Source organism: Danio rerio, chromosome 2, assembly GCF_052040795.2.
Source record: "Danio rerio strain M-AB ecotype USA chromosome 2, GRCz13ab, whole genome shotgun sequence".
Classification (NCBI taxonomy): Eukaryota; Metazoa; Chordata; class Actinopteri; order Cypriniformes; family Danionidae; genus Danio; species Danio rerio.
The window spans coordinates 37,286,795-37,312,173 of NC_141022.1; the positions used below are offsets into that span (position 1 = coordinate 37,286,795).

A 25,379-nucleotide genomic window follows, 5' to 3' on the forward strand; every position below is an offset into this window, starting at 1 on the left:
CCTACCTAAATAATCCAATAACTTCCGCTGACGATTTTTGAATGTAGAGCGGTTAATGTTGGTTTGTGACTCCTTAGGGCAAAGTAACGTTAGCAGAAAATAGTTGTTTATTGGAGCTACAGACACGTTAAAAATTTCAATTAACAAAATAATACCTGAGATGGACCCCGCTTTGTCGAAACTTCTTATTGGACTTGCTGTCAACATAAGTCGTAGTGATGGTAAGATGCTTGTTTGCTAATTGCTAATCTTTTACAGGCACGAAATGTATCAATCCAGCTGATGTAAAAGTCAAACCAAGTAACAAATTAGATTAAGTTGAGCTTGCTGCGATGCAGTAACGTTACAACATGCATTGATGACTTATGAGAGCTGATGTTTCTAACGTTAAAGTTTAAAAATAAAGCCGGGAGATCAACACTCAAAGAAAAACATTTAACGTTAATAATAGCCATCTAACTTAAATCTTAAAGCGTGTAACGGACATACTGCAGGCACAAAGACAGCCTGTCATTTCTCCCTGTGCGTTCTTTCCTTGTGGGATTGCTAATTAATGACTGAAACATACAGAACCTATTTGTCAGTGATTGTTTTAAATGGATAATTAGCCAAAAGGGAGAAGTTGTGATTACACGCGCACACACATAATTGATGTTTTTTTTTCCAAACCCATATCAATTAGTTTATCTGAGAGAATCTTGAGCGAAATTACATGTATTTTTCATTGTTTATTGTATGGGAAAAAACAATGCATTGTTGCACCACTGAACAAAGTCTGTCATGTATGATCTCAAGGTTCAACAGAAAATGCATTATGTTTATGGCACTGTTTCTCATTATGCAGGAAGAATACACAGCGCTATTGTGAAAACTGCCAACGTCTCTAAATCCACTGTGAATGTAGAATGGGCTGAGCATGGTATGACTAAAGGAAAAGAGGTTTGTACTAAATGTTAAAACCCCTAATCAATGCACACTATATCTCTAGATCACTGTTTATACATTTTCATAATACACTTGGTTAGGGCCGGGCAATATGGCAAAAATGCAATCTCAATAATTATTTTCCATATTGAACAATAATGATAATATGAAAGTTGTTAATGATTCCAGATTTAAAAGAGTACCCAAACAACTGAAGCCACAAAAATTAGAGGGTCCATTAAATAGCACTACATATTTTCGGCCGAAAATTCGGTACATCAACACATTTCTGCTGTGTAATTGACTTTTGGATCAATATAGAGTGAAGCTGTCCAAAGCTTATCATTCTTATTGACATACATTTTATTGCAATTTAATATAATATTGTTTATCAGCCCAGTCCTACATGTGCTTCTGTACAGAGCAGTTAATAGATTGATGGCAATTGATATGGAAAACTAGATTTAAAAAAAAAAAAATTTTTCTTCTAGGTTGACATGAATGAACTCAATCATCTCAATTCTGACCTTATACAACACCTTCAACCATGTCATCAGGAGGAACCTGCACCCACCCCTATTCCGACACCAATGACACGAATGACAAAAGTGAGTTTTGTATATCTTTTCTACAATTCTTGTGTAAACCTTTTTTTAGAAAGTTGGTTTAAAATGAAGATTTGCTTTTTTATTTTTGATTCAAGTGTTGTCTATCTGCACAGTAATTTCACAAGGGATTCAATTGGGTCCTTTTGTTTAGACAGTGCTTTCATGGTATATGCATGTCGGTTGCCATAGTAATGCCAAAGGTGTTTGGTGCAATGTCTAGACTATTTCTTCTACAACTGTGAGAATCTGTCAATGTTGAGAGGAAGACCAGTGAAGAGCTTTAATTTTATTAAGAAAAACATAAGTGCGCACACATAAGGGTTTCTGTAATACCATGATCATTTAGTGTAATTGTTTTATATACCAAATTTTGTCAAGCATATTTACAATTTGGTGACATTAAATACTATTAAAAAGAGGGCTGCACGATACTGGAAAACTCTGACATTACGATATTTTAAATTCCTGTGATGTGAATACCATTTCACCAGGTGACTGAACTATCAATGATGCATAGTCTTTATTTTTTTATAATGTGATCTTTATTTAAGTGACAAACATTATCTTGTGGCTGAATGTTTTAACTCTAAAATATCTAAATGTTCACAGCATGACTTGCATTAACGTGATAGTTCACCCAAAAAGAAAAATTTACTCAATTTTTACTCGCCCTTCAGTCGATTTAAATGTTTACGTTATTAAAATATCTTTTTTTTGTGTTCAGCATCAAAAATAAATCATAAACATTTGAAACAAGTGAAAGGTGGACTGAAAATAATGAGTACCATTTACATTTTGGGTGAACTATCACTTTAAAAACGCAGGCCAGATGATAAACTTTTACTCCATTATGATTAAACCCTGCATGGATTATAATAATTTTTTAATAAGAACTGGTCCAAATACATGTTATATAATTATAATTTTTTAACTGAGCGATGGAAAATGTTTCACCCATATTTTACATTTCATTCTTAGTTGTATTAAATATACTTGTGTGTGTGTGTGTGTGTATATGTGTATATATATATATATATATATATGTGTGTGTGTGTGTGTATATATATATATATATATATATATATATATATATATATATATATATATATATATATATATATATATATATACGTATATACATATATACATATACATATATACATATATATACATATACATATATATATACATATACATATACAAATTTGATATAAAGTCTCTTACTTGTAGCCAAGGCTACATCTTTTAAATAAGGCATGAGCCCCAATAGAACATTTTAATAAATTCTTATTTGTCCATTAAATTGACGTACCAATTTCAGCAATCAAGTTTGTGTTTTCTATTAACCGTTTACAATCTAAGCTTTTATCAGATTCACAAAAATTTTAGCGGTTTTGCTGCAATCCAGGTCTGGTAAAGAAACCATTTGATTCATTCAGACTCTTCACTCACACCAGAATAATAATTATATCATTATATTTATTACTCTCAGGGTTTATACGGTCATAAAAAACCTGAAAACATTGTGGAATTTCAACATGTTATTCTCCAGATCTGGAAAAGTTTTGGCAAAACAAATAAACTCATACATTTTTGGAAAAGTCATGGATTTTTTTTTTTTTTTTTTTTTTTAACAAATTTCTATACTTTTCAATATAAATTGAATGTATCGAATATGAATGTAATTCTATCGTTTGATTCAAGTAGGTTTCTAACATTATCTTGTGTTCAAATTATGCTTGGTTTTGTTGTTGCAGCCTATTTATTTCTCTGTGCTTTTCCAATCACATGCTCTCACATAATTTTGTGGTTTGTAAGCATTATCTAAATAAATTTTATTTGGTATTATAAATTACTTAGATTATCATGTAATATAAATTCATTTCTTATTAAGCATTGCTTAATTACACAAAACATTGTCATGAATATTTTCCTGAAAGTCCTGGAAAAGTCATGGACTTTTTGTAGTAAAACTGCATCCAAACTATGTACTGTCTTTAAATGTCTCTCAAATGTTTTTAATCATTTGTAAGAGGTAAAGCAGTAATTTGTTGTACATGTGAAGGATTCGGTATCATAGGTAAATGTGATTTTATACACAAAACAGTATTTAAAAACTATCAAAATATGATCATGTTTTCTTTGAGTACTAATCACTAAAGTCTACTTTAGAAACACCCCTTACTATAGCAAACAGTTTATTTTATATATATATATATATATATATATATATATATATATATATATATATATATATATATATATATATATATATATATATATATATTACCAAAAACATGATGTAGTCATTTACATATACACGTTTATTTGTTTGTTTCAGAGTGTCAAAGCATCAGAACTTCCTTTAAGGTCATCAAGAATACCTACTACATCAGAACGTAAGTTTTTATTGTCAGTGAGTTTACTCCGATTTCTAGTTGGTCAGCTGACATGCACCGACGTAATCTTTTATGGTGTGTCTCCTATTTGAAGCTGCTCCTCGGGATTGTCCATCTGAAGAGCCAGGTTTGCATGACGTGCATGCTCTTAATGTCCTCCAATCACACTTATTCACTGTTAAATTATGACTATTATCATTAGACTTAACTAAGAATGTCTCTTCTCACTTCTGTCCACATAATCTATTCGATAAATTATCCACTTATCCAAAATATTCTTTCAATTCCTTCCTCTGTCAGATCAGTAAGGGTGTCATGGCAGAGATATTAATTACCTCCTGCAGCAATCAAAGCACAGTTGGTGATTCCTTTCACTGTTGGGTTTTATAAATCAGTAAATGTTGCTATTGTCATTTTTAGATATTTTCTTGACTTCCTGCACATTGTTAAACATAATAAAGTTGAGGATAAGGCTGTGCAATATGACTATATTTATTGTGTGGGCAAGCTAGAAAGTCTGTCGTTTCATATTATGCTCTTTAGCAAATTTTATTAGCAAAGTCACCAGCAAAAATGTTAGAATTTTCATTTATTATATATATTAAATATATTAATATTAAAGCTAAAATCATATTTAATGTATGTATTTGTTTGTCTTTTAACTTTAGATTTATTAATGAAATGTTCTTGCCATAAAAATAATATTTGTTGCAGACTTAGCAATAAATGAAAAGGTCATTATCATGTTATGCTATTGGTTTAAATGGTGTCTCAAAATGCTATGTTTATGGTAATGCTTTTTCATAATTATGAGCATGTGCAATATTACACACTGTTATGGAGATGCAAACAGAAGCATGAGTAACAGCTTTCTGAGAAAGTTGTAAACTTAAAATTTTAGATTGGATCTATAATAATTTGTTGTTGAATTTATTTCTTTATTTTATTTTTAATCAAGCATTTGCCCTTAAGTTCTAAATGAAGTGAGAAATATGATCACTTATGAATGATTGTCAAATGTGTATATACTTTTTAAATGTAAAAAGAAATGGTACTTTCCATGTGGTCAATGTGTACATGCACTAACCGGCCACTGTATTAGGTACATCTGTTTTGTTAACACAAGTGCCTTGTTGATGCCTGAGGTCAGAGGAGAACGGCCAGACTGGTTTGAGCTGATAGAAGGGCAACAGTAACTCAAATAACCAGTCGTTACAATCGAGGAATACAGAAGAGCATCTTTGAATGCACAAGTCGAAGCATGAGGTGGACGGGCTACAGCAGCGGAAGACCACATTGGGTGCCACTTGGATCAGCTAAGAACAGGAAACTGAGGCTACAATTCCCACAGGCTCAATAAAACTGGACAATAGTAGATTGGAAAAAACGTTGCCTGCTCGGAGTCTCGATTTCTGCTGTGACATTCAGATGGTAGGGTCAGAATTTGCAGTCAACTATTTGAAAGCATGGATCCATACTACCTTATATCAAAGGTTCAGGCTGGTGATGGGTTGTGTAATGGTGTGACACATTTTGGGCCCTTTCTTGGCGCACTTTGGGCCCATTAATATCACTTAAGCATTGTGTCAACACCATAGCCTAAGCTTACCTGAGTATTGTTGCTGATCATGTCCTGGATAACATGCCATGTCATACTTGAACGTGAACATGAGTCCACTGTACCCAAACGGCCTCCACAGCCACTAGATATCAATCCAATACATCTCAGGAATATTTGCAAGATCTTGTTTAATCTATGCCATGAAGGATTAAGGCTATTCTAAAAGCAAAAGTGGGTCCAACCCAGTACTTGTAAGGTGTGCCTAATAAAGTGGCCAGTGAGTGTATATTAATTGATTTGAATTTTATCAAAAAATGTATGATATTGTGAGATGATTTCTTTTGTGACAATATTTTTGTCATAACGCTTAGCCTTAGTTGAGGAGATTGTATGCATTTAACTATGTTGCGGATAGAAATGGAATCATGGCAAACAGTTTAGAAGATCATCGCATTTATCAGATGATTGCCTCTAGGCTTAGTTGCAGTTTTTTCTTTTTATTAAACACAAACATTTGCACTTTCAGCTTCAAGAAGAATGACCACGCGTCAGACGTGTTTGTTCAGACAACCTGCCCCTCCACCTGTGGTCTCGCCATCTTCTGCAGATGATGTTCTCTCACAGAATCTTCCCTCATCTACGATCCCTAAACATTCAGGTTTGTTTTTAAATCAGTATGATATTAAAGGACCCCAACTTTGCTCTTTATTGCCCTCCAAAATAAAAATAAAAAACACGTCAGTAATACCAGTCTTTCTTAGTGCACAATTAAACTGTAGGTTTGTTATAGATTTGCATAATTCGAGCCTGTGGTTTTCCTTGGTTATGTGGAAACAGCATCTGTTTTGACCTACAACTAAACACTAGATGTAGCCGAGTCCTGGGGCCCATTCCTTTTATGTGGATTACTTAGTTAGCTAGGCTTAACATTGTCAATTTGACATGATCCATGACTGTTAGGGTTGTTCAGATGCCATCCTGGAGTTGCTGTCATGGCAACAGATACATGAGCTTAAACCTGCACTGGAGAAGGCTCATTTCACATAAGCAGAATTAGATTGTATCAATTTTCAGTGAAGGTGATACTTAAAGTATGATCCAGTAAATGCTATTTTCTTACAAGAGTACCATGTTGGATGAGGAAAAAATAGTTTATTTAAAAAAAAAAAAAAAATATATATATATATATATATATATATATATATATATATATATATATATATATATATATATATATATATATATATATATATAACCTGTATTGGAAACTAAATAATCTACTAAACATTGCCAACTCATTGAGAGATTTATTCAGGAAACAATAATGATCTCATAATTGTAGTGGAGTCATACACTTTGGTTTGTCTGAGATGTGCATTCATTTGAACAGTGACAGCTATTATGTGGGTGGCTTCATGCAGTAGATTCGGACCGCTGCACTTCTGAAATCCCAAAATCATTTAATGATGCTAAATTAATTAAAGTAAGTTATGTCGTGCATGACATTAACTTTAAATCTGCTTTACAGGTCAGTTTTAATTAATTGCTTACAGTACTTTTTGGCAGTGAAAATTAAGTCTATATGAATACTAGAAATAATGAAAAAAAGGGAATAAATCAGTCATTATTTTTAAAACTTGTGCCATTATTATTTGTTGGCTATTTGTTTGGTTTATAATTTGTCATTATATTGATGATGTCTTGATACCAGCCAATTATTGCAGTGCTGATCATTGTTGAAAATATTAGCATATCTACTCTTCCCATGAATGTAATTTCAGAAAACTGAATCCAGAATTCCAGATATTTCAATCAAATCCTTAAATTTTGTGTGAACAGACAAATTACTCAGAAACTGCAGTTAAAATATCTGGCATCTGTCAAATCTCATGTTTTTACAAATGGTGTGACAAACAAACCGCATTTGATGTTTAGTTTGTGTTGTTAAGAAGACTTTTCTGTGTCTTTGAAAGCAAATGTACTTTGCATGCACTTCTAAAGGAATTTAATCCGTTTTGCCGTGTATTCAAGTTAGACATATGCTGATATCCAGTAATTCATTCATTTTCTTGTCGGCTTAGTCCCTTTATTAATCCGGGGTCGCCACAGCGGAATGAACCGCCAACTTATCCAGCAAGTTTTTTTCGCAGCGGATGTCCTTCCAGCCACAACTTATCTCTGGGAAACTCCAGTAATTTAATATTGTTATAATGAACATGCAGGATCTTATTATTGTGGGCACTTCAAAATACAGTGAATATTTCTATATATTTTATTTAAACTTTTAGTGAATACTCCTATTGTTGTATTTACAGTGGTGTTCATCATAACAAGAAATGCACAAACGCTTAGGCTGTTTATTTTCAAACATTAACATTTTCATGTTATTCTGGTTTATGACTTTGAAATTTCTGTGATTATTTATAAACATTTTGTTCGTTAACTCTGAAGTAATGTTAACAAGTAGACATTTACTGTACAAAGTCAGTGTAATGACAACTACAAAAGCATGTATTAATCGTGTTATGTTCTTATATAATGCATTAATTTCTTAATCATTTCCTTAAATGGAGTTAACTTCATTTTCTCCAGAACCATCTGGAGCCATCCATATGCGGAGCCAGCTCCAGTCATGTTATCTTCAGAACGCTAACGCCCAGCTAGTCAGCCAGGTATCACAGAGGCCTTTTCAAAAATGGCCAAATACAAAAGAAAAAGTGATAAATGGTAGACGTTGACAGCAAGAAATGGAGCAGCATGTTTTGTAGTTGAAACCGTGCCGTTTCGCAGTGTAGAGAAGCCAGTTTTCCTAAAATTCCGAAAATATTATTGATAAGTATAGTGTCATTTTAGGCTATTTGTAAAGTTCTTAATGTAACATTTAATTGTTATTATACTGTTTCAAGCAGTTAAAGTTATTTAATATTTAACTACATTATCATAGGCTGTATTGTGTTGTTTTATCAACGAAAATTAAACAAACGCATATGTTTGTACGGATATAATACTTTGGTCTTTGTTATTTCTTCATTTTTACATAAAATGTAAATTAACTTGGGTAGGCTACTTGGGTACAGAGGCGTCATTTTTTGGTGGTACAGGAGGAATATTTTGCCAGTGAATATTGCCCCCATCACTTAATAAAATAAAATAAATAAATAAAACGCATTACGGAAAGGATGCAATAAAGGAAAAACATACTCTTAATCATTCTTCATATACTGATTCGTAGCCTTTGTGCAAAAAACCCATATTGCACCGACAAGAACAAGCTCTAAAAGGTAAAGTCTAAAGCGAGAGGAGTTATTATATGTTATTAATATTAGTTGTTAATATTAATGATCGTAAACACGACCTGTGTTTTAAAATAAGTGCCATTACGGTGTCGTGTCTGCGATCTTTTCTCATTGAAGAACCAATAATTCATGTTATCGCCGTCTTCCCAGCCAGGTTTTCATCCACAGTTTCCACTTTTGTTTCTTCTCAAACAATAAAGGATCGCTATAGCAGGCCCGGCGGCAGGATGTCATAATTGAGGGGGCTATTACCGATTTTATCAATGAAGGTTAGGCAACTGTATACCGTTTACATTTTTGCAGACAGATTATGGCTTAAGCACCAAAAAAAATTGTAGTTAATAAAAATAATGTTTTACTTAGTTACATTTTAAGGCATTAGTGTAGCAAAACAGAGAGCCTTTCTACCTACCTAGATTATTCAGCTTGCAGTGCATGGGGTGGGTCCGCTGTAAATCCACATACTCACGCCCTAGGCCTATATACCTTTTTAATTTAGAACACTGTAAACTTGACTTTGCAGGTCAATCATCTTTAAACTCAAAAGGCATTTTTTAAGTGTCCTAACTTGAGACTGCTGCTGTATAATGGGATGTTTCTTTACACAACTGTAACAGTTAGTTTTAGCAATGTCAAAATGAAAGCAAATATTTTTATTAGGGTTTTGCGTTTTGTCAATTTTATAGCATAATAATAATAACAATAATAATAATAATGAATATTATAAGTTATTATAATATTTATAGAGTAGACATTACTAATAGTCTAATATTGATCCCTAACTGAAAAACTAATGTGAAAATGACTGGCAGCTGCGTCTCAGCTAAAATTTATTTAACGGCAAATTTCTTCTTTTTTTTTTCTCTCTCTCTTTATAGTTTAAGAGAGTTGTATTTAAAGAATTAGTTAAGCAAAACATGAAATGAATTGGGCTTCGTGTTATCCACTAGTCAAGTTTTCTCCTGTGTGAGTTTAGAGTGCACCTCCGCCAAGTGCGAATTTAAGCCTGCACAATAGACCAAATCAAAGCAAATCTAAAGTCCAGCGCAGAGCACATTAGTTGTGCGCCTAACTTACACACTGCTTAATACACACAGGATGTACAGCAATACGCAAATACCTTTACAAATGAAAAAGAATTAGATTTAAAATATTACAAAAAAATATATTTTCTAGCCTACATAATTATAAAAACCACCGCCTTCATGCCTTCATCATCACGGGGGGCCTTTTTCAGTTTATTCATGATAATTTGGTTTTGTATAATGTTATCATTATTAGCAGAATTATATATTATATATTATATGCATATTCATATTTGTTTTATTAAAAACAAGCTTAGAATTGTCCACTTGTCAGGTTTTAGACCAAATGAGGCATAGCATGTGTATTTGGATAACTCAATTTTTTGATCACACTTCATTATTATTGTTCATTTATTCGTTTGCTGAAAATTACAACTGAATTTAGAAGTAGTTTTGAAACAAATTTTTGCACTTAGCAAACAAATTAATTATTTTTAGGCTAATTGATGTCTCTGCGTACAAGGTTTCCCTCATTCTCCTGCTGCAGATGCTCTGTTTAACTGTTTTCTTACTAGTGAAACTCTCAGTTTGTTCACTTACAAAGTCCGTCATGTAAATAGCAAATGCGCTATGGCACGAAGGAAATAGTAGATGAGACTCAGGTTTATTCTCAAAACACACCTATAACTCATTAAGAGAATAAGCTCAACCCTGTTAAACCATGTGCCACAGCGCAAAGCGGATTTTTCCATCCTTAAAATAGCAAAAGTGGATTCGACACACCTTTAATGCTTTTGCACCCTGTGCTTTGGGCCTGGATCCTCAAAATAGAGCCCAATTTTTCCAATATCGTGAAGCCCTGATTTTGTTAACCTTTTTAATATAGTTGTTGTTTTTTTCTTAATGTTAATGCAGTAACTAATGTTTACTAGTGAGACTGTCATCAAGTATTGTTGCCTATTTTTTGTCATCCATTTCAATTGTATTTACAATCTTAAAGTAATATTTTGAGCAGATACCTTTAATCTACTTGCACTACAGGTAATAAGTTTGCTTGAGTATGATTTTTTTTTCTATTAATAGTGTTACCTATTGTACAATCATCCTTTTTTATGTACTCTTAACATGCATGTACAATAAAGCAATACATTAGGTATTTTTATTTATTATTATTTTTATTTATTTAGTTGCAGCTTAGGTTAGTATCATATCGTCGATTGGGATACGCTTCAGCAACTAATCGTGACCTGAAATTTTGACACCAGCAGAAGCCTACCTTTTTTCTTGAGCTAATTTCTCTATACATCATAAAAATGCAGATGTTGCTGCAGTGGCATTATGAGATAATTAAAATGTGACTGATTGAATAATAACCTGCATGATGTATGAACTGTGACAGTCATTGGAGACTGGTCTGGGGTCATTGTCATAACACCTTGCATATGATTGGCAGGCTACCAGAGGAGACTTCTTTCAAAACCAGCTTCTCCACTGCTACCATCCACTGAGGCTATATGTGAGAGTGAGGCTTCCAAATGTGCCCCCATGGGTCCGCCAAGTATGTACTGTTTTGATTTTGCCATGCATGTTCATATCATGAATGCGGTGTTTAGGCATGGGACGATAACCGTTTTTAAGGTTTACCACGGTTTGGAAAAGTCAAGGTTTTAAAACTGCTAACATTTTCTGTTATACCGTTCCCAGTATATGTAAGGTTTTTTTAATGTATTTTTTATTTGTTATAAAGAAATCTGTGTTTTTGAAACTAATAAAGAGAGCAGAAATCTATGATTTATTAAAAATATTTAGCCTGACATGTTTACTGTTCCAAAATATTATAAATGTTTCTTAAAATAAAATTAATTGGCAATTAAATAAAATTAATGTGTAAAAGGTTTTTTGTTGTTGTTGCTGTTTTTTTTACCCAGACATTTAAAAAATAGAGCAGTAATCACAATTCTATGAAACCGTGGTGTTTTTATCCAAGGTTATCATACTGTCAGGAACTTATACCGGCCCATGCCTAATAGTGTTTAGTTGCCTCTATAACCCTTGCCTAAACTGTTGTGATTTATAGGAATTGTCTGTTTGTTTATCAAATATATGCATTTTAGGCCATCGCATGTCCCAGGTCTCGGAGACCAATAAGGTGGCAAACAAACGATTGTCAATAGCAAAAATGCCTGATGCACAGAAGAGAGGAAAGGTATTCTATTTCATTCAGATTTCACACTCGTTTTCCTATGATGAGAATTCATTGCACAAAAAGATAAATAAAAGACTCATTTATGAGCATTTCAACATATTTTGTGGTTTGCTGTTTTGTTGCATGTTCATGCATACTGTGGCTTTTGTTTTGTGCTCATTGGACAGTATAAAGGGTGTCCGTGGGATCTTAAAGTCTTACAATTTAAAAACAAAATTTTAGGCCTTAAAGTCTTAAATTCACTGAAATATTGTGTTGTAGATCTTGAATCATTTTTAAAGTCTTAATTTTCCTCTGTCCAACTAAAGCTATGCAATCGGGTCAAATGCATCCGATTACCAACAATCCATCTTAAAACTTTTTTTTTTTTATTGCAAAGATATACAAATAATTAAAATACAAATCATGTTGTGATATTTGAATTAAGTTAATTTTTTTATTTCAAATGATTTAATTTAGATTATTTTGTTTGTTTTGTCAGAGGCCTTGTAATTTTTTATTGCAATTGTGCAAAAAAATATATATATAGAAAACTGTTCTCATTTATAATATTTTCTGTTTTACTCATAGTTTGGAGAAACGAATCGATCCAAGCAGTTTTACCAGATGATTGAGGAATACAGAGAGACTGTGCAGAAAGTACCCATGTCCCTGTCGGATCCAGTGAGTTAATAAGCATAATATTAATATAATCATCTATTCTTTTCATATTTTAATACAAAGTGCATGTTTTAGGTCAAAACTCACCGAATTTGTGTCTGCGTTCGCAAACGACCACTGAATAAAAAAGGTAGGTTGCTGAGATGACCCCTCAAATTGATATTTGTATAGTTTTTCTCTTTGGTTTTTGGTGCATTGCTGCATTCCCAATTGTTTGTGTTTAGAGTTGGCAAAGAAAGAGATTGATGTGGTGACAATCCCTGGTAATGGAGTCCTACTACTGCATGAGCCCAAGCAGAAAGTGGATCTAACCAAGTACCTGGAGAATCAGACCTTCCATTTTGATTACTCATTTGATGAAGACGCCACAAATGACTTGGTATACAGGTTTGTATTTTGAGTTTGTTCTGTATTGATTGCCATACATGTCTATGGTGGGTGTTTATTTAAATGAATCCTGTTATGTTTTATTGTTTATGCTACAACATTCTTTTGGACAGTACCTTATTCAAATAATTCCCACACTACCAAAATACATAAAAATGAAGGTTGTTTGATAGGGGTGTAAACCTACACTCGTCTCATGGTTCGATTCGGTTACCATTATCACGCCAACGATTTGGTTCAAATTGATATCTCGGTGCATAACGGTACATTGACGATGCTTTCTATACACAATTTTATATTTTACTTCACAGCACAAGAGTTCTAATATTAAAATGTATATATTTTTTCTATAATTTGTAATACAATCTTGTCCTTCAATGGAAGTAGTCAGATACATGAACTGTACCTTTAATTTTACCTGCTCAAAGAAAACACTCTTTTTGAATGTATCAAACAAAATTCAAGTATATGCACAGTACAACATGAGCGTTTAAAGCCATTAAACAAACATAAATATTATCCCGCTTGCTTTTTGAGCATTGTCAAGCGAGTTGTAAAACGCATATGATTGGTCATGTGCTCAACAGAAAAGGCTGCGATTTGGCTCTACTGCTCTGATGCTGTCCACCAATGAGCAACACTGATAAACGGACTTTGCTATCACAGCTGATCCATGATCGAAGCGGTGGTGAAAACTTGCTCTGCAGACACGCTTCTGTCTGGATCCACAAGTATTGATATAACAGCTGAAAGGAGAGAAAACATTATCTCACACCAGCAGGTCAAAGGTCCCCAGTAAGAGAGAGAAATGGAGTTTACTTTTCTCCATAGCAGTGAAATAGGGACTTCTGCTGTAACTCCTGAAAACACACACAGTGAATTGTGCAGAGTTTCTGCATTTTAATTAATCGTGCTCGCCTCCTTTGCCATAGTATCCTACTACAACATAGTGCATATGAGATAAATGTTGTCAGTATGTAATAACCGGTTAGAGCCTATTACTGAACAGATACTGAACTGTCCTCGTCTGCATCGCGGTGCACAGAAGAAACAATTAATTTTGACACCCTTATTGTTTGAGTTGCGCTAGAGAGGACTGGGAAGACTAGCTGTTTTAGTCACATGTTGTCACCTTTTATCAAACTTGTTTTGCAGTGGATAAACTTAAACTAAGCAGAGAACCAAAACCGATCTGCTTGTTAAGTGATGACGTGTTGGTGATAAAAGTAATACTGTTTCCGGGTCCAAGCCGCCACTAAATTAGGTTGAAAAATTATTTGTTCATGATCACTTTTAATTTATATCACACATTAAAGTTAATTTTATATGAAGTCATAGTGTACACATCAAGCTCTGGGCTTGCTGCATCACAAATACGAAAATTTTAACAATTTATAAAAAAAATTTATGACTTTTTGGCCATAGGATAATTGGCATGGACATGTATATTGAGATTGTGATTTTCGAAAGTATTAAATCTCTTTGTAAACGTTTATAATTTCCACTTCATGAGTCTCCTCGTACATTAAAATAGAGCGCTTGGACCCGTAAGCCGCTTCGCGTGACGTCACACTTAACAAGCGGATAGACAAGAGGTGCTACATTCATGTAAAAATGTTTGGAAAATAATGTGGTTTTAAAATGATCAACCATGAAAATCCACTCTTGCACCCTAAAAACAAATTCAATATCAAAAAGGTTTTATAGGACCCCTTTCTAAACCCTAAAGAAATTTGAATCTTTGTATCCTTGCTTTGCCTCGCACTGCTCCTAATCCATTGCTGGGATTAACAAACAGTCATGGGTATTTATGAACTTATATTTTGCAATACACATTTATAAACCATGTGTTAACATTTTATTTGAATAATTTTGGTGTCTGCTATATCATTGATCAGTCTGTTATTTATGTTATGACTAGTGTTCTGCATCCTCATATTGATCGTTATTATATAATATACACTACATACTGTCATTGATATAAGTATGTGGTACTAACCTTGCACTGGAAGAGACTTCTGTAACTGGAGGTTAAAAAGTGTTCCTTTACCTTGAGAAACCTGCATCATGCCTTGTAATTACATGCATATGAAAGAGTAATCGTTGCCAACATTTTTTTCTTACATTTAAAGAAGTCATTAGTTATTAACAAAACTTTTGGCAAGGAATTAACATTCTTTACTTTTTTTTTTAAACATAAAATCCCAGTTTGATCCATGCAAGTCCAATCTACAAAATATTTAAACGATTATGCGTTCAACTTTTAGGTTCACAGCTAAACCACTGGTTAAGACCATTTTCGAAGGTGGTATGGCAACGTGCTTTGCCTATGGCCAAACAGGCAGTGGAAAGACCCATGTAAGTTATCATCTTGTTCCAAAAATACAAAAAAAAAAATCCCAAACTCAGTGTTTTACATGCAAGACATTCTTTACAGACTATGGGTGGAGACTTTTCTGGAAAAAGCCAAAACAGCTCTAAAGGGATTTACGCCCTGGCAGGTGATTGTAACTGTCAAATGCACTTTACACAGTGACTCGTTTCATTCATCCATGTTCACTCATATATTAATCTTTCTGCATTCCTCACAGCACAGGATGTATTTACCCTCCTAAGGCAAAAACGATATGTGGATATGGACCTGTGCCCATATGTCACCTTTTTCGAAATCTACAATGGCAAGGTTTGGATTTATTACATTACATATATCAAAAACACTGCAACGATCTCTTGTCAACCAAACGGCTGGTAGTTCTTGATTTTTCAGTCATTGCATTTTTCTGTTTAGTGTGAATAAACCACACATTTCCAAATGACTAATGTGATCTTGGTGCTAGGTTGAGCAATATTTGTAGTATTATGTAATTTTATACTAATTAGATTTTAGATTTTTGTTGCAAATTTAAAAGTACTTGCTCAGGCATGGCATTGAACTTTGTTTTTGTGTACTTCAGGTTTTTGACTTGCTAAATAAGAAAACAAAGCTGCGTGTTTTGGAGGATGAGAAGCAACAGGTCAATGTTGTTGGCCTGCAGGAAGTGCCTGTGTCATGTGTTGATGATGTCATCAAGATGATTGAGAGAGGAAGTGCATGCAGGTAAAAAATAATAATGATTCTGTTTATGGTGCAGCTCTGCCTTGATTCCTCTCTCTATTTATTTATTTATTTATTTATTTTTATTTATTTTTTTTACTTGAGGGTATAAAAATGTATTGTAAGTTGTTGTTTCTAACCTTATTTATAACCTTATTAAGGTTTATTTGAATTACTGCAAGCATTCTGTAATAGTTTAGTTAACGCTATCAACACTGTCTCACTTTATACCAGAACATCTGGCCAAACGTTTGCTAATGCCAGCTCATCACGCTCGCATGCGATTTTACAAGTAATCCTGAGACGACGGAACTTTCTCTATGGGAAATTCTCACTGGTGGATCTTGCTGGGAATGAACGCGGCACTGATGTCAGCAGCAACGATCGGCACACAATAGTGGAGACCGCTGAGATCAACCGCAGCTTACTGGCTTTGAAGGTACTTGCTGTCTACTGCATGTAGGCATGGGCTGGTATAGGATTCTGACGGAATGATAACCTTGGGTAAAAATATCAGTTTCACGGTACTGTGATCACTGCTCTAAATTATTATTATTTTTAAATGTCTGGGTTGAAAACTAAAACTTTTTTTCCCCTTATCGAACACATTACATTTTTAAATGAGAAACATTTGAAAGATTTTGGAGCAGTAAACATTTAAATGAATCATTGATTTCTGCTGTGCTTTTTGGTTTCAAAAACAGGTTTCTTAAATATTTAAAACAGCATCTTTGGGTATCTTTTGTGCTGGAGATACTGTTGTCCTAGTAAATAAAAAATCTTACATATACCATAGGAATGGTATAGCCGAAAATTTTTGTGGTTTTCAAACATTGACTTTTCCAAACCGTGGTATATTTTGAAAACAGTAATTATCCCATGCCTAACTGCATATAAATTATAGTAATACACAAATTAATTGCTATTGTGCAACATTATTTATATTTAGCTTACATGGTTAACTCGAGCCAAATTAACAAATGTCATCCATTACTCCACTTCATGCAGTTTAACATTTTTGTTATTTGTAATACAGATGAAGGTGTTTTTATTGAAACCTAAGAGATTTCATCCATTTCTGAATTTTTTAAATGTTTATAGAGATCAACATTATAAATCTTTATGGACCAAGTGGTCAGATTTCTGGGTAAATAGCTTTTGAGGATATACCAAAATTTCTTAGATTTTATAAAAACACCCTTTGTTGGATTTTGTGACAATACTTTGTGAATAATACTTTATTAGTTTAAAATGGTATGCGAGTGAGTAAATGATGATGATGATTCATTTTGGGGTGATCTGACCTTTTAATATTTGCTGTAATTGCTGTTGTTTGTTCACTGTTCTGACACGCACAAATTAGCAGTTTCGAAATGTTAAAGCAATAATTTGTTCACCTCTTGCCTGATTCCTCAGGAATGCATCCGGTCTCTTGGTCAAAACAGCGAGCACATCCCATTTAGGATGAGCAAACTGACCCAGGTGCTTCGGGACTCCTTCATTGGTGAAAACTCCCGGACCTGTATGGTAAGAGTGGACTGCTATGGGTGAATTTTGTTAAGGTTGGTTCAGAATCTTCAGTCTCCTTGTGCTTGTACCTTTTCCAGATCGCTATGATCTCACCTGGCATGAGCTCTTGTGAATACACTCTGAATACACTACGCTATGCAAACAGGTGCTTTTTATCTTCCTTGATTTACACTGGTATTGCTTTGTCTGGCTGAGGAGGCCCTCTGCTGGTGTGTTAGGTGATGCAGTGATTTTTATGTTTTTATAGGGTGAAAGAACTGAATGGAATCTCCAAGGGTGATGCTGTGGAAAATGGTTCAAAACTGGAACTTTCTGAGGAGGGAAACTCCTCAGAAGAGGTGAGTAAATCTGTCTAAAATGTTTTATTGATGATTTGAACTGAATTAATTTTAGTTTGAACCACTGTATTTTAGGGTGTCTGCTGAGTCTAAAAGTCTTAGGCCCAGTTTCACAAACATGGCTTAGATTAAGCCAGGACTAGGCCTTAGTTAAATAAGGGTATTTAAGACACATTTATAAAAATGGCCTTAGAAAAATATTACTGGTGTGCTCCTGGAGACAAAAAAATGGCACTGACATATTTTAAAACATCTCAACGCAATTCATTTTGAGTTGAGACAGCTCAAACATGCAATTTAATCCTGACTAGCCTTAAACCTTGTTTGTGAAACCAGGGGTTAATGTCTTAAATTCCAAAAACAAAATTTTAAGCCTTAAAGTCTTAAATTGACTGAATTATTGTCTTGTAGGTTTAAAAGCATTTTAAACTGGTCCTAATGTTTCTTTATGTAAAGCTACCCAATCGATCCAACACGCATCCAATCACCAACAAATACATTTGAATAAAAAAATCTCTTTAAAAACTAAATGTATACACAACAGACTGTTTATTCAGTTTTTTTGTGTGTGTGTGTGTGTTGTTAATTATGTTTAATTGTTATGTTGCAAAACGTATATGTATATACCTTGGGTCTGCTTGTTTTGGACAAGTACATTTTTTTTCGTAAGGGCCATTTAAGAAATCATTAACGTTTAGCCCTATATAAGTCTGAAATTTCATTCTTCATGGTCTTAAAAAGGTCTTAAATTTGATTTTGTGAAACCAGCAATCCCTGTATTATACCACATTTGTTGTAAAAAAAAAATTATTAAATTGTGTTATTTAATGTTATTTTAAATGAAAATAAACATTAAATATTACATTTTCAATATACATGGGTACATTTCAGTTTTAAGTAAAGCAAGAAATTTGGGATAAAATGTGATGTTTTTTTAGGAGACTGTCCTGCCAGAGTTTGAGGCTATATCCCGAGTGTCTGAGATGGAAGAGAGGTTTTATGAAGAATTGAAGGTTTGTAGCTTTTTGATTTGAACAGGTGTGTTTACACAACAAACCTCAAGACAGAGTGGGGCGGCGTTGTTTTAAAACTCTCTATCACTCAAAAAGCTCCTCATAGCAAGGAAGTTACAAAACGTAGCTTTGTTGTTTGTTTACCCTTGAATGCGTTTATCCAGGCATGCATTTCAACAGCTTCAAATCAGAGGGATTAGAGGATTTGTGTTATTTTCTTTTATCCTTCTTTTTTCAGGGTTGCAGTGAGGTTGCCAAATCTATGGAGCTTCCATCGTTTGACATAGTAGCAAATTTATCAAACATTGACTCATTCATGAGGAAGCTGCAAGGTACTACATTTTTGTTCATAAATGGACATGGGTCAAAGATTAATATTGCATATGTGTATTTTAATATATAAAATGTTATACCTTTGTTATACTTTATACATATTTTTATTTTTTTTATTTTTTTATTTATTTTTTGCATATACAGTTATACATTTATATTATGATTTACAGATATACAAAAATAATATTATTAATATATTTATTTATTTATTTATATATTTTGGGGGGGCATTTAGAAAGTCTAATTGGTAAAAACTGCACAAAAGCCTCACATCAATCTTAATGGGTGGATCAGCCAATCAAAAAGTCAGCAACGGCAAAGCTCCAGAAAAAAAAAAATTAAATTTAAAAAGACTACCACAAAGCGTGTAATGTTTCGAGCACAGGTTCCTCATCAGACAGTCTTCATCACAGCATGTTGCTCTTTTTATACACTTCTGGATCACACAATCTCATGTTATCTCACAATTTTTTTTTTTTTTAAATATACGTTAAAGGGTGTCCACGGGATCTTAGAAATTGTTAAAGCTTGATTAAAGATTAAATCAATTCAGAGAAATTTAAGGTCCTTAAAGTATTAAAGTCTTAAATGCTTTTTTGCAAGGTATTGATTTTTATATAATTTTTAATTGTTCAGTGTATGGTTGCATGCTAAAGTGAATTAAATCTGCGAATATCAGGATGCCTTGTAGTTTATGAAAGCAATAAAATCCTGCTAGATTTGACCTTGTGCTGTTTTGTTTACTGCAGTAACCAAGTCAACACCACCATTTCTGCAGTTCTATAGGCACCAACCTACTAAATTAGCTCGATTTAACAGATTTTTATTCAGTAAATGAATGTTTTAGCTTTGGATTTGTTTCTTAAATTAATATTTAGTAAATATACTGTAAGTTAAAATCTCGCCAGTTTTTCCGGTTGAAACCTAAAGTAGTTATTAGGTTTTGAAATGGTCAGCACTAATAGCCTAGTGCACAGGTGTCAAACTCGGTTCCAAAAGGGCTGCAGCTCTGCACAGTTTAGTTCCAACCCTAATTAAACACACCTGATCAAACTAATTGAGTCCTTCAGGCTTGTTTGAAACCTACAGGTAAGTGTGTCGGAGCAGGGTTGGAACTAAACTGTGCAGGGCTTCGGCCCTCCAGGAATTGACTTTGACACCCCTGGCCTAATGGTTAAGCACGCTGACATATTGAGTTCGATTCCCGTCTCCAGGTATTTTGCTGACCCTTCTCCTGTCTCTGCTCCCAATACTTTCCTTTCTGTAACCTCCGCTATCCTTTCTCAATTAAAGGTGAAAACTATAAAAAATATAATAAGGTCTTAATGTAAAAAGGTGTTGAATTTCACTCATTGTACATATTCAAAACTAAAACAGTAAATGAAAATACAGTGTCAAATTTTTCTCATTTAAAAAAAAGGTATAATCACAAAAACTCTTATTTCATGTGATCAGTTTATTAGACTTTTATATTCCCTTCCATACTTTTGAATGTGTATATGAATACTCAACAAAAATGTATGTTATGATGTCCCCAGAGCATGCGCTGGTACATCTTTCAGCCTGGTTAGAACAATGCTGTTTACAGTTAAACATTACTAAAACAGTGTGTATTTTCTAAGAATGATAGGTTAAGTTTAGTACCAGATGTATTTGTATTAGGGAAAAGATTACAAGTTGTATCGGAGTACAAGTACCTTGGTGTTTTGGTAGATTCAAAACTATCATTCAGGTCACAGGTTAAAAAGGTATGTTGCCGGATAAGATTCAGTTTTGCAAATTTTAGATTTATTTATTATGTGAGGTTGCCCTAATCTATTTACACTCAATGATCATTTCTCATATCACTTATTGTTTCACCACTTGGTCCCAAGCTAGCATTACTAATTTGAAGCCACTTGAATCATTGTAAAAATCTTTAAAAACCCTTGATAAAAAATCAATTCAATTTCACCATTATTCAGTATTAAAGAAATACAACTTGCTTAGTTGGTGAAAACCTAATTAAATATGCACATGTTTACTGTTTAAGACTTTACATAATCTGACTTTACCACTAAATCAAGGAAAGTTAGAACTCCTCACTGAACTACTAGGGGTGGTGAAAGAGAGGATTGTATTATTCCCCCAAAAAAGTTAATTCAGTTTGTCTGTGATTTCAGTGAAAGCTGTTTGGGATTGGAATTCAATCCAATCAACTAGGGTTGTCTCGATACGATACCCAAAAATGTTTCGATACTATACCAGCTGAAGTATAGTGATACCAAATAGTATTGCGATACTGTAACTTAAATCTATGAAATAAAGAAAATTGTCAGAAATACTGTATTTTAAAATGTTAAATAGGCCTACTTAAATTGATTTCATAATTCCTATATTATTGAAAAATATCACTTTATCTAAAAAGTATTAGTTTCTTTTGTTTCTTTTGTAGATAACTGACCAGCAAAATACACATTCAAATAAAGATACAAATTATAGCAAATTAAATTAGTTAAAGCATTTCTCCCAAAAAAAAAAAAATAGGCTATGTGAAGTAGTCAAATGTTTTTCAACGTTTCCTGTTGCGATTTTGGGGTTTTTCAAAAGTAATTTAAAATTTCACTTGGAGTCGTTCTTTTTAAAAGTTTGTTGCGGTTGTTGTAGCTACTAAACCATATTGACAGGAAAAAAATTTACTGATTCAGATTTGAACTGAAGCGTCAGAAAATGTGCAATAGGCTACCAAAAAAGGTGTGAATTCTACAGTTTTGCAACCTTAAAGGGCTCCAGAGACTATAAAAAAATAGTTTGTTTCACAAACGTGCAAGCATTTTAGTGACTTTTCCATGTGCAACGTTAGGTATAGACTGTTGATGACTGTTTACAAACTACAGTGGCACCATCAGTATTTTGGAGCCATAATGTCATGATACTACCATAGTACTGGTAAACCGTGCAATCCTACCACCAACAATTAGAAGATCACTTACTTTTCGGTCTTTTCAGTTTCATGTTAAAAATTGGTCATTGACAAATCAGCATTGTCAGCATTAGTACTGTATTTTTGACACTTATTTATACTGTTTGTCTTTGGCTTTTTTTTGTCCCCTTCTGCTGCCATCAATCAGTTTTAGTTTTGCTTTTTTTATTGTATTTTATATTTAATAGTATTCTACTGTGCTTCTATTTTAGGTGTGACTTTTTAATATTCTGTAAGGGGTCCACAGATGAAAAATGTCTATTAATTTGCATTGACCCTGTAAACAAACAAACTAAACTTAGTCCAGCATGTGTAACACCATATAGTTATCTTAACATCATTCTATTCTATCCTTCTACACTTTCGGTTTATATAATAACTTGTTTGAGTTTCAACACACGTCGCAATGACACAAACTGTGTGGTTTGAGAGGGTGTTGAGAAAAGCTGGCCATTTCCTGCTGAGCATTGAAATTGTTTTTCTTCTTGTTATAGAGTCTTACCAGGCTTTGAGATCAGCTATTGAAGCAGAACAGAGGGTCAGAATGTCACCAAACTAATCTAAGATGAGATTCAGCGGCAACGATACCTCTCACAAAAGCTAATGAAACTTCAATTTCGTTCCTTTAATAATCCTATTTACTATCTGGCTACAAGAGATATCAAAAGATGTTTGTTTGTTTTTTGTACTGTTTGTCCGTTTTAATTGTTTTTGTGTACTGAATAAAGGAGCCTTCATTTTGGATCTTTTGTAAGTCACATTTTGAACGTTGTGTCCTGGTTTTTTCAAAGCCGTCTTCATCAACTCTCCCAGTTCACCTAATTGCATTTGGATTAATTTCAAGTCTCACCTTGATATAGAAAAAAATTCATTTTTATCATGATGATGCCAAAATGAAAGATGGTTCGAGTACTGCCTCATACCACCCACCCTTCCCATCACCCCCCGCACCAGCCTTGACCTCCAAACCGCTTCTATATACAAGCCACAACCAGTGTATACACTTGCCCTGCGAGCACAAGCTGACACATGACAAATCAAAGGCCTAATAAACAGTTCACACTGAACAGTTTACCTCAAAGGATGAAAATAAACTAAATCGGCCTGTGAGTGGGTGGCCCTACATCTCTGTGTGAGGCCTGGAAGCTCAACTGCTTCCTCTGAGCTTGTTGGGTGGCATTTCCCACCCCCCACCCCTCCCAAACTATTTACCCGTGCTTTGGAAATGCATAGCTGTGCTACATATATTCCGCTAAAATTAGGAATGTAAGATGAATGTGTCTTGTTCAAGCACCATGTTAGATGTACATATACTTGTGTGTACTACTTTTACAAAATGCGTTCAAGACTTCATTGTTTACTGCTTGATTAATAAATAACTGTCATTCTGTCAATCTAGTTTTCAGTGTACTTGCTATTTAGCTTTTTTTGTTTATGTATGCCTTTGTTGCAAAATGTGTTCTGTGGAAAATGTTCTGAATGTGTAGTTGAGAGAAAATGTATCCAACCTTTGGTTGTACTGCTTCATTGCTTTAAAAATTACTTTAAAAAGGTATTGGAATATAAACATTTAAACAGATTCACATTCAGTCTGTTAAGTTTATTTTTAATAGTTTTTTTTATTATTTAACTAATTTTTAGGCCTGAAAATGTCCTAAATCCACTGGTATGTTGTGTTGTAGGTTTAAAAGAAATTTAACAGGTTTCAATTGTCCTTTGTTCATGAGCTACCCAATTTGGCTATTAACACCCATACAATCACCAACAATCCATCTTAATAACACTTCTAACTTTTTATTTAAAAACAGTCTTTAGTTACTTTTCTTGCAGTTAAAAAGTTCTCACTTTATTTACTGCTGAGGAAACTGACCTGACCTGTATATTGTTTATTATTAAATTATTATTACTGAAGTAATTGACAGCTATGTGTTTTGTTCTATTCTTGGTAAGGGTTATAGGGTTTGTGAATGGATATATTTGAAAATTAATTTAAAAAAATATTCAAACTAAATTATTGTTGTATTATTAAATATATCAAATTTTAATCACTTTTGATAAAATACTTAAAATTTAGCCTGTATAAATTAAACATTTCATTCATAATTGTCTTAAAAATGTCTTAAGTCTTAAATTTAACTTGGTGAAACCTGCAGATACCCTGAATTTTGTTTATAATGTATTTTATATGAAAAACATTCACTGGTATGAGAGAAAAACTGAGGAAAAAATAGAATTCCACAAAAAATTTCTAAGTTTTTCTGAATTTACAATTTATGGTTGTGTAAAAATTTTTTTTAGTTTTCTTCTGTAAGCTATTAATGAGATTTTTTGCATGTTTAAAAAATGTTTCGTCATTCAGAGCATGTTTGCAATGAAGTGACAAAAAGGCACCATGTTTTCAGACATGTTCACTTTTAGACAAAACAATACCAATGTTTTCCTACAGAAAGTTAGGAAAGCAGCATAACTGCACAGCAAATAAAATTGAAATGAAAACATTTGTTACTTTGAACAACTGTCATTCTCTAAAAAAAAAAAAGATCAAATTAAAAAATATATTTTTATACATCTGAAGGAAATGTTTTCAGACCTTAGGATAAAGCAAATATTACTCAAGCACACACTTAGTAAATCCAGTACATACAGAAATTGGGGAATTTTCTCTGGGTCTCCTGGGTTTTTTTTTTCAGAGCACATTCGTTAAGTTAATGCTTTTTATAATGAATATACATAATGAATTGTTTTGTCATGACCCTGCATAGTCATGTTTTCATTGTAAGTTTCTGTCATGATGTTACAGTAAATCACACTGATGTTTTTCTTATTTTTTGTTTAGTTGATCTCTTTGATCGGATCTATTTGATTTCTATTGAAAAAAAAGAAACACCAAATATTTTTGTTTAATTTTGCAGTGAAACAAAAATTGATTTTTTTTAAATTGATTACCATTCATAACCTAAACAGTAAACATGTGCATATTTAATTAGGTTTTCACCAACTAAGCAAGTTGTATTTCTTTAATATTGAATAATGGTGAAATTGA

At 33.2% G+C, this 25,379-nt stretch overlaps 1 protein-coding gene and 1 long non-coding RNA gene across 8 annotated transcripts in view; one reads left to right on the forward strand and one right to left on the reverse strand.

Moving 5' to 3' along the window:
• The window catches only part of LOC147837146 (uncharacterized), a 158,348-nt gene extending 157,959 nt beyond the window's left edge, over nucleotides 1-389 (reverse strand). For all 5 annotated transcript variants that reach the window (XR_015478681.1, XR_015478680.1, XR_015478679.1 and 2 more), the window contains exon 1: nucleotides 156-389. This is a non-coding gene — a long non-coding RNA (uncharacterized LOC147837146). The remainder of the gene's footprint in view (nucleotides 1-155) is intronic.
• Nucleotides 46-23,094, forward strand: kif2c (kinesin family member 2C). Of its 3 annotated transcripts, none has more exons than XM_087238510.1 (22): nucleotides 46-221; nucleotides 845-939; nucleotides 1,416-1,532; nucleotides 3,874-3,931; nucleotides 4,026-4,058; nucleotides 6,019-6,150; nucleotides 11,267-11,371; nucleotides 11,928-12,019; nucleotides 12,590-12,682; nucleotides 12,755-12,809; nucleotides 12,904-13,066; nucleotides 15,334-15,424; nucleotides 15,504-15,567; nucleotides 15,658-15,749; nucleotides 16,021-16,163; nucleotides 16,395-16,599; nucleotides 17,577-17,687; nucleotides 17,768-17,835; nucleotides 17,938-18,028; nucleotides 18,967-19,041; nucleotides 19,280-19,373; nucleotides 22,831-23,094. In XM_087238510.1, the coding sequence occupies exons 1-22, from the start codon at nucleotides 161-163 to the stop codon at nucleotides 22,893-22,895; spliced, it is 2,103 nt and encodes a 700-aa protein (XP_087094636.1). In that variant the 5' UTR covers nucleotides 46-160; the 3' UTR covers nucleotides 22,896-23,094.
• The last annotated feature ends 2,285 nt before the right edge of the window (nucleotides 23,095-25,379 follow it).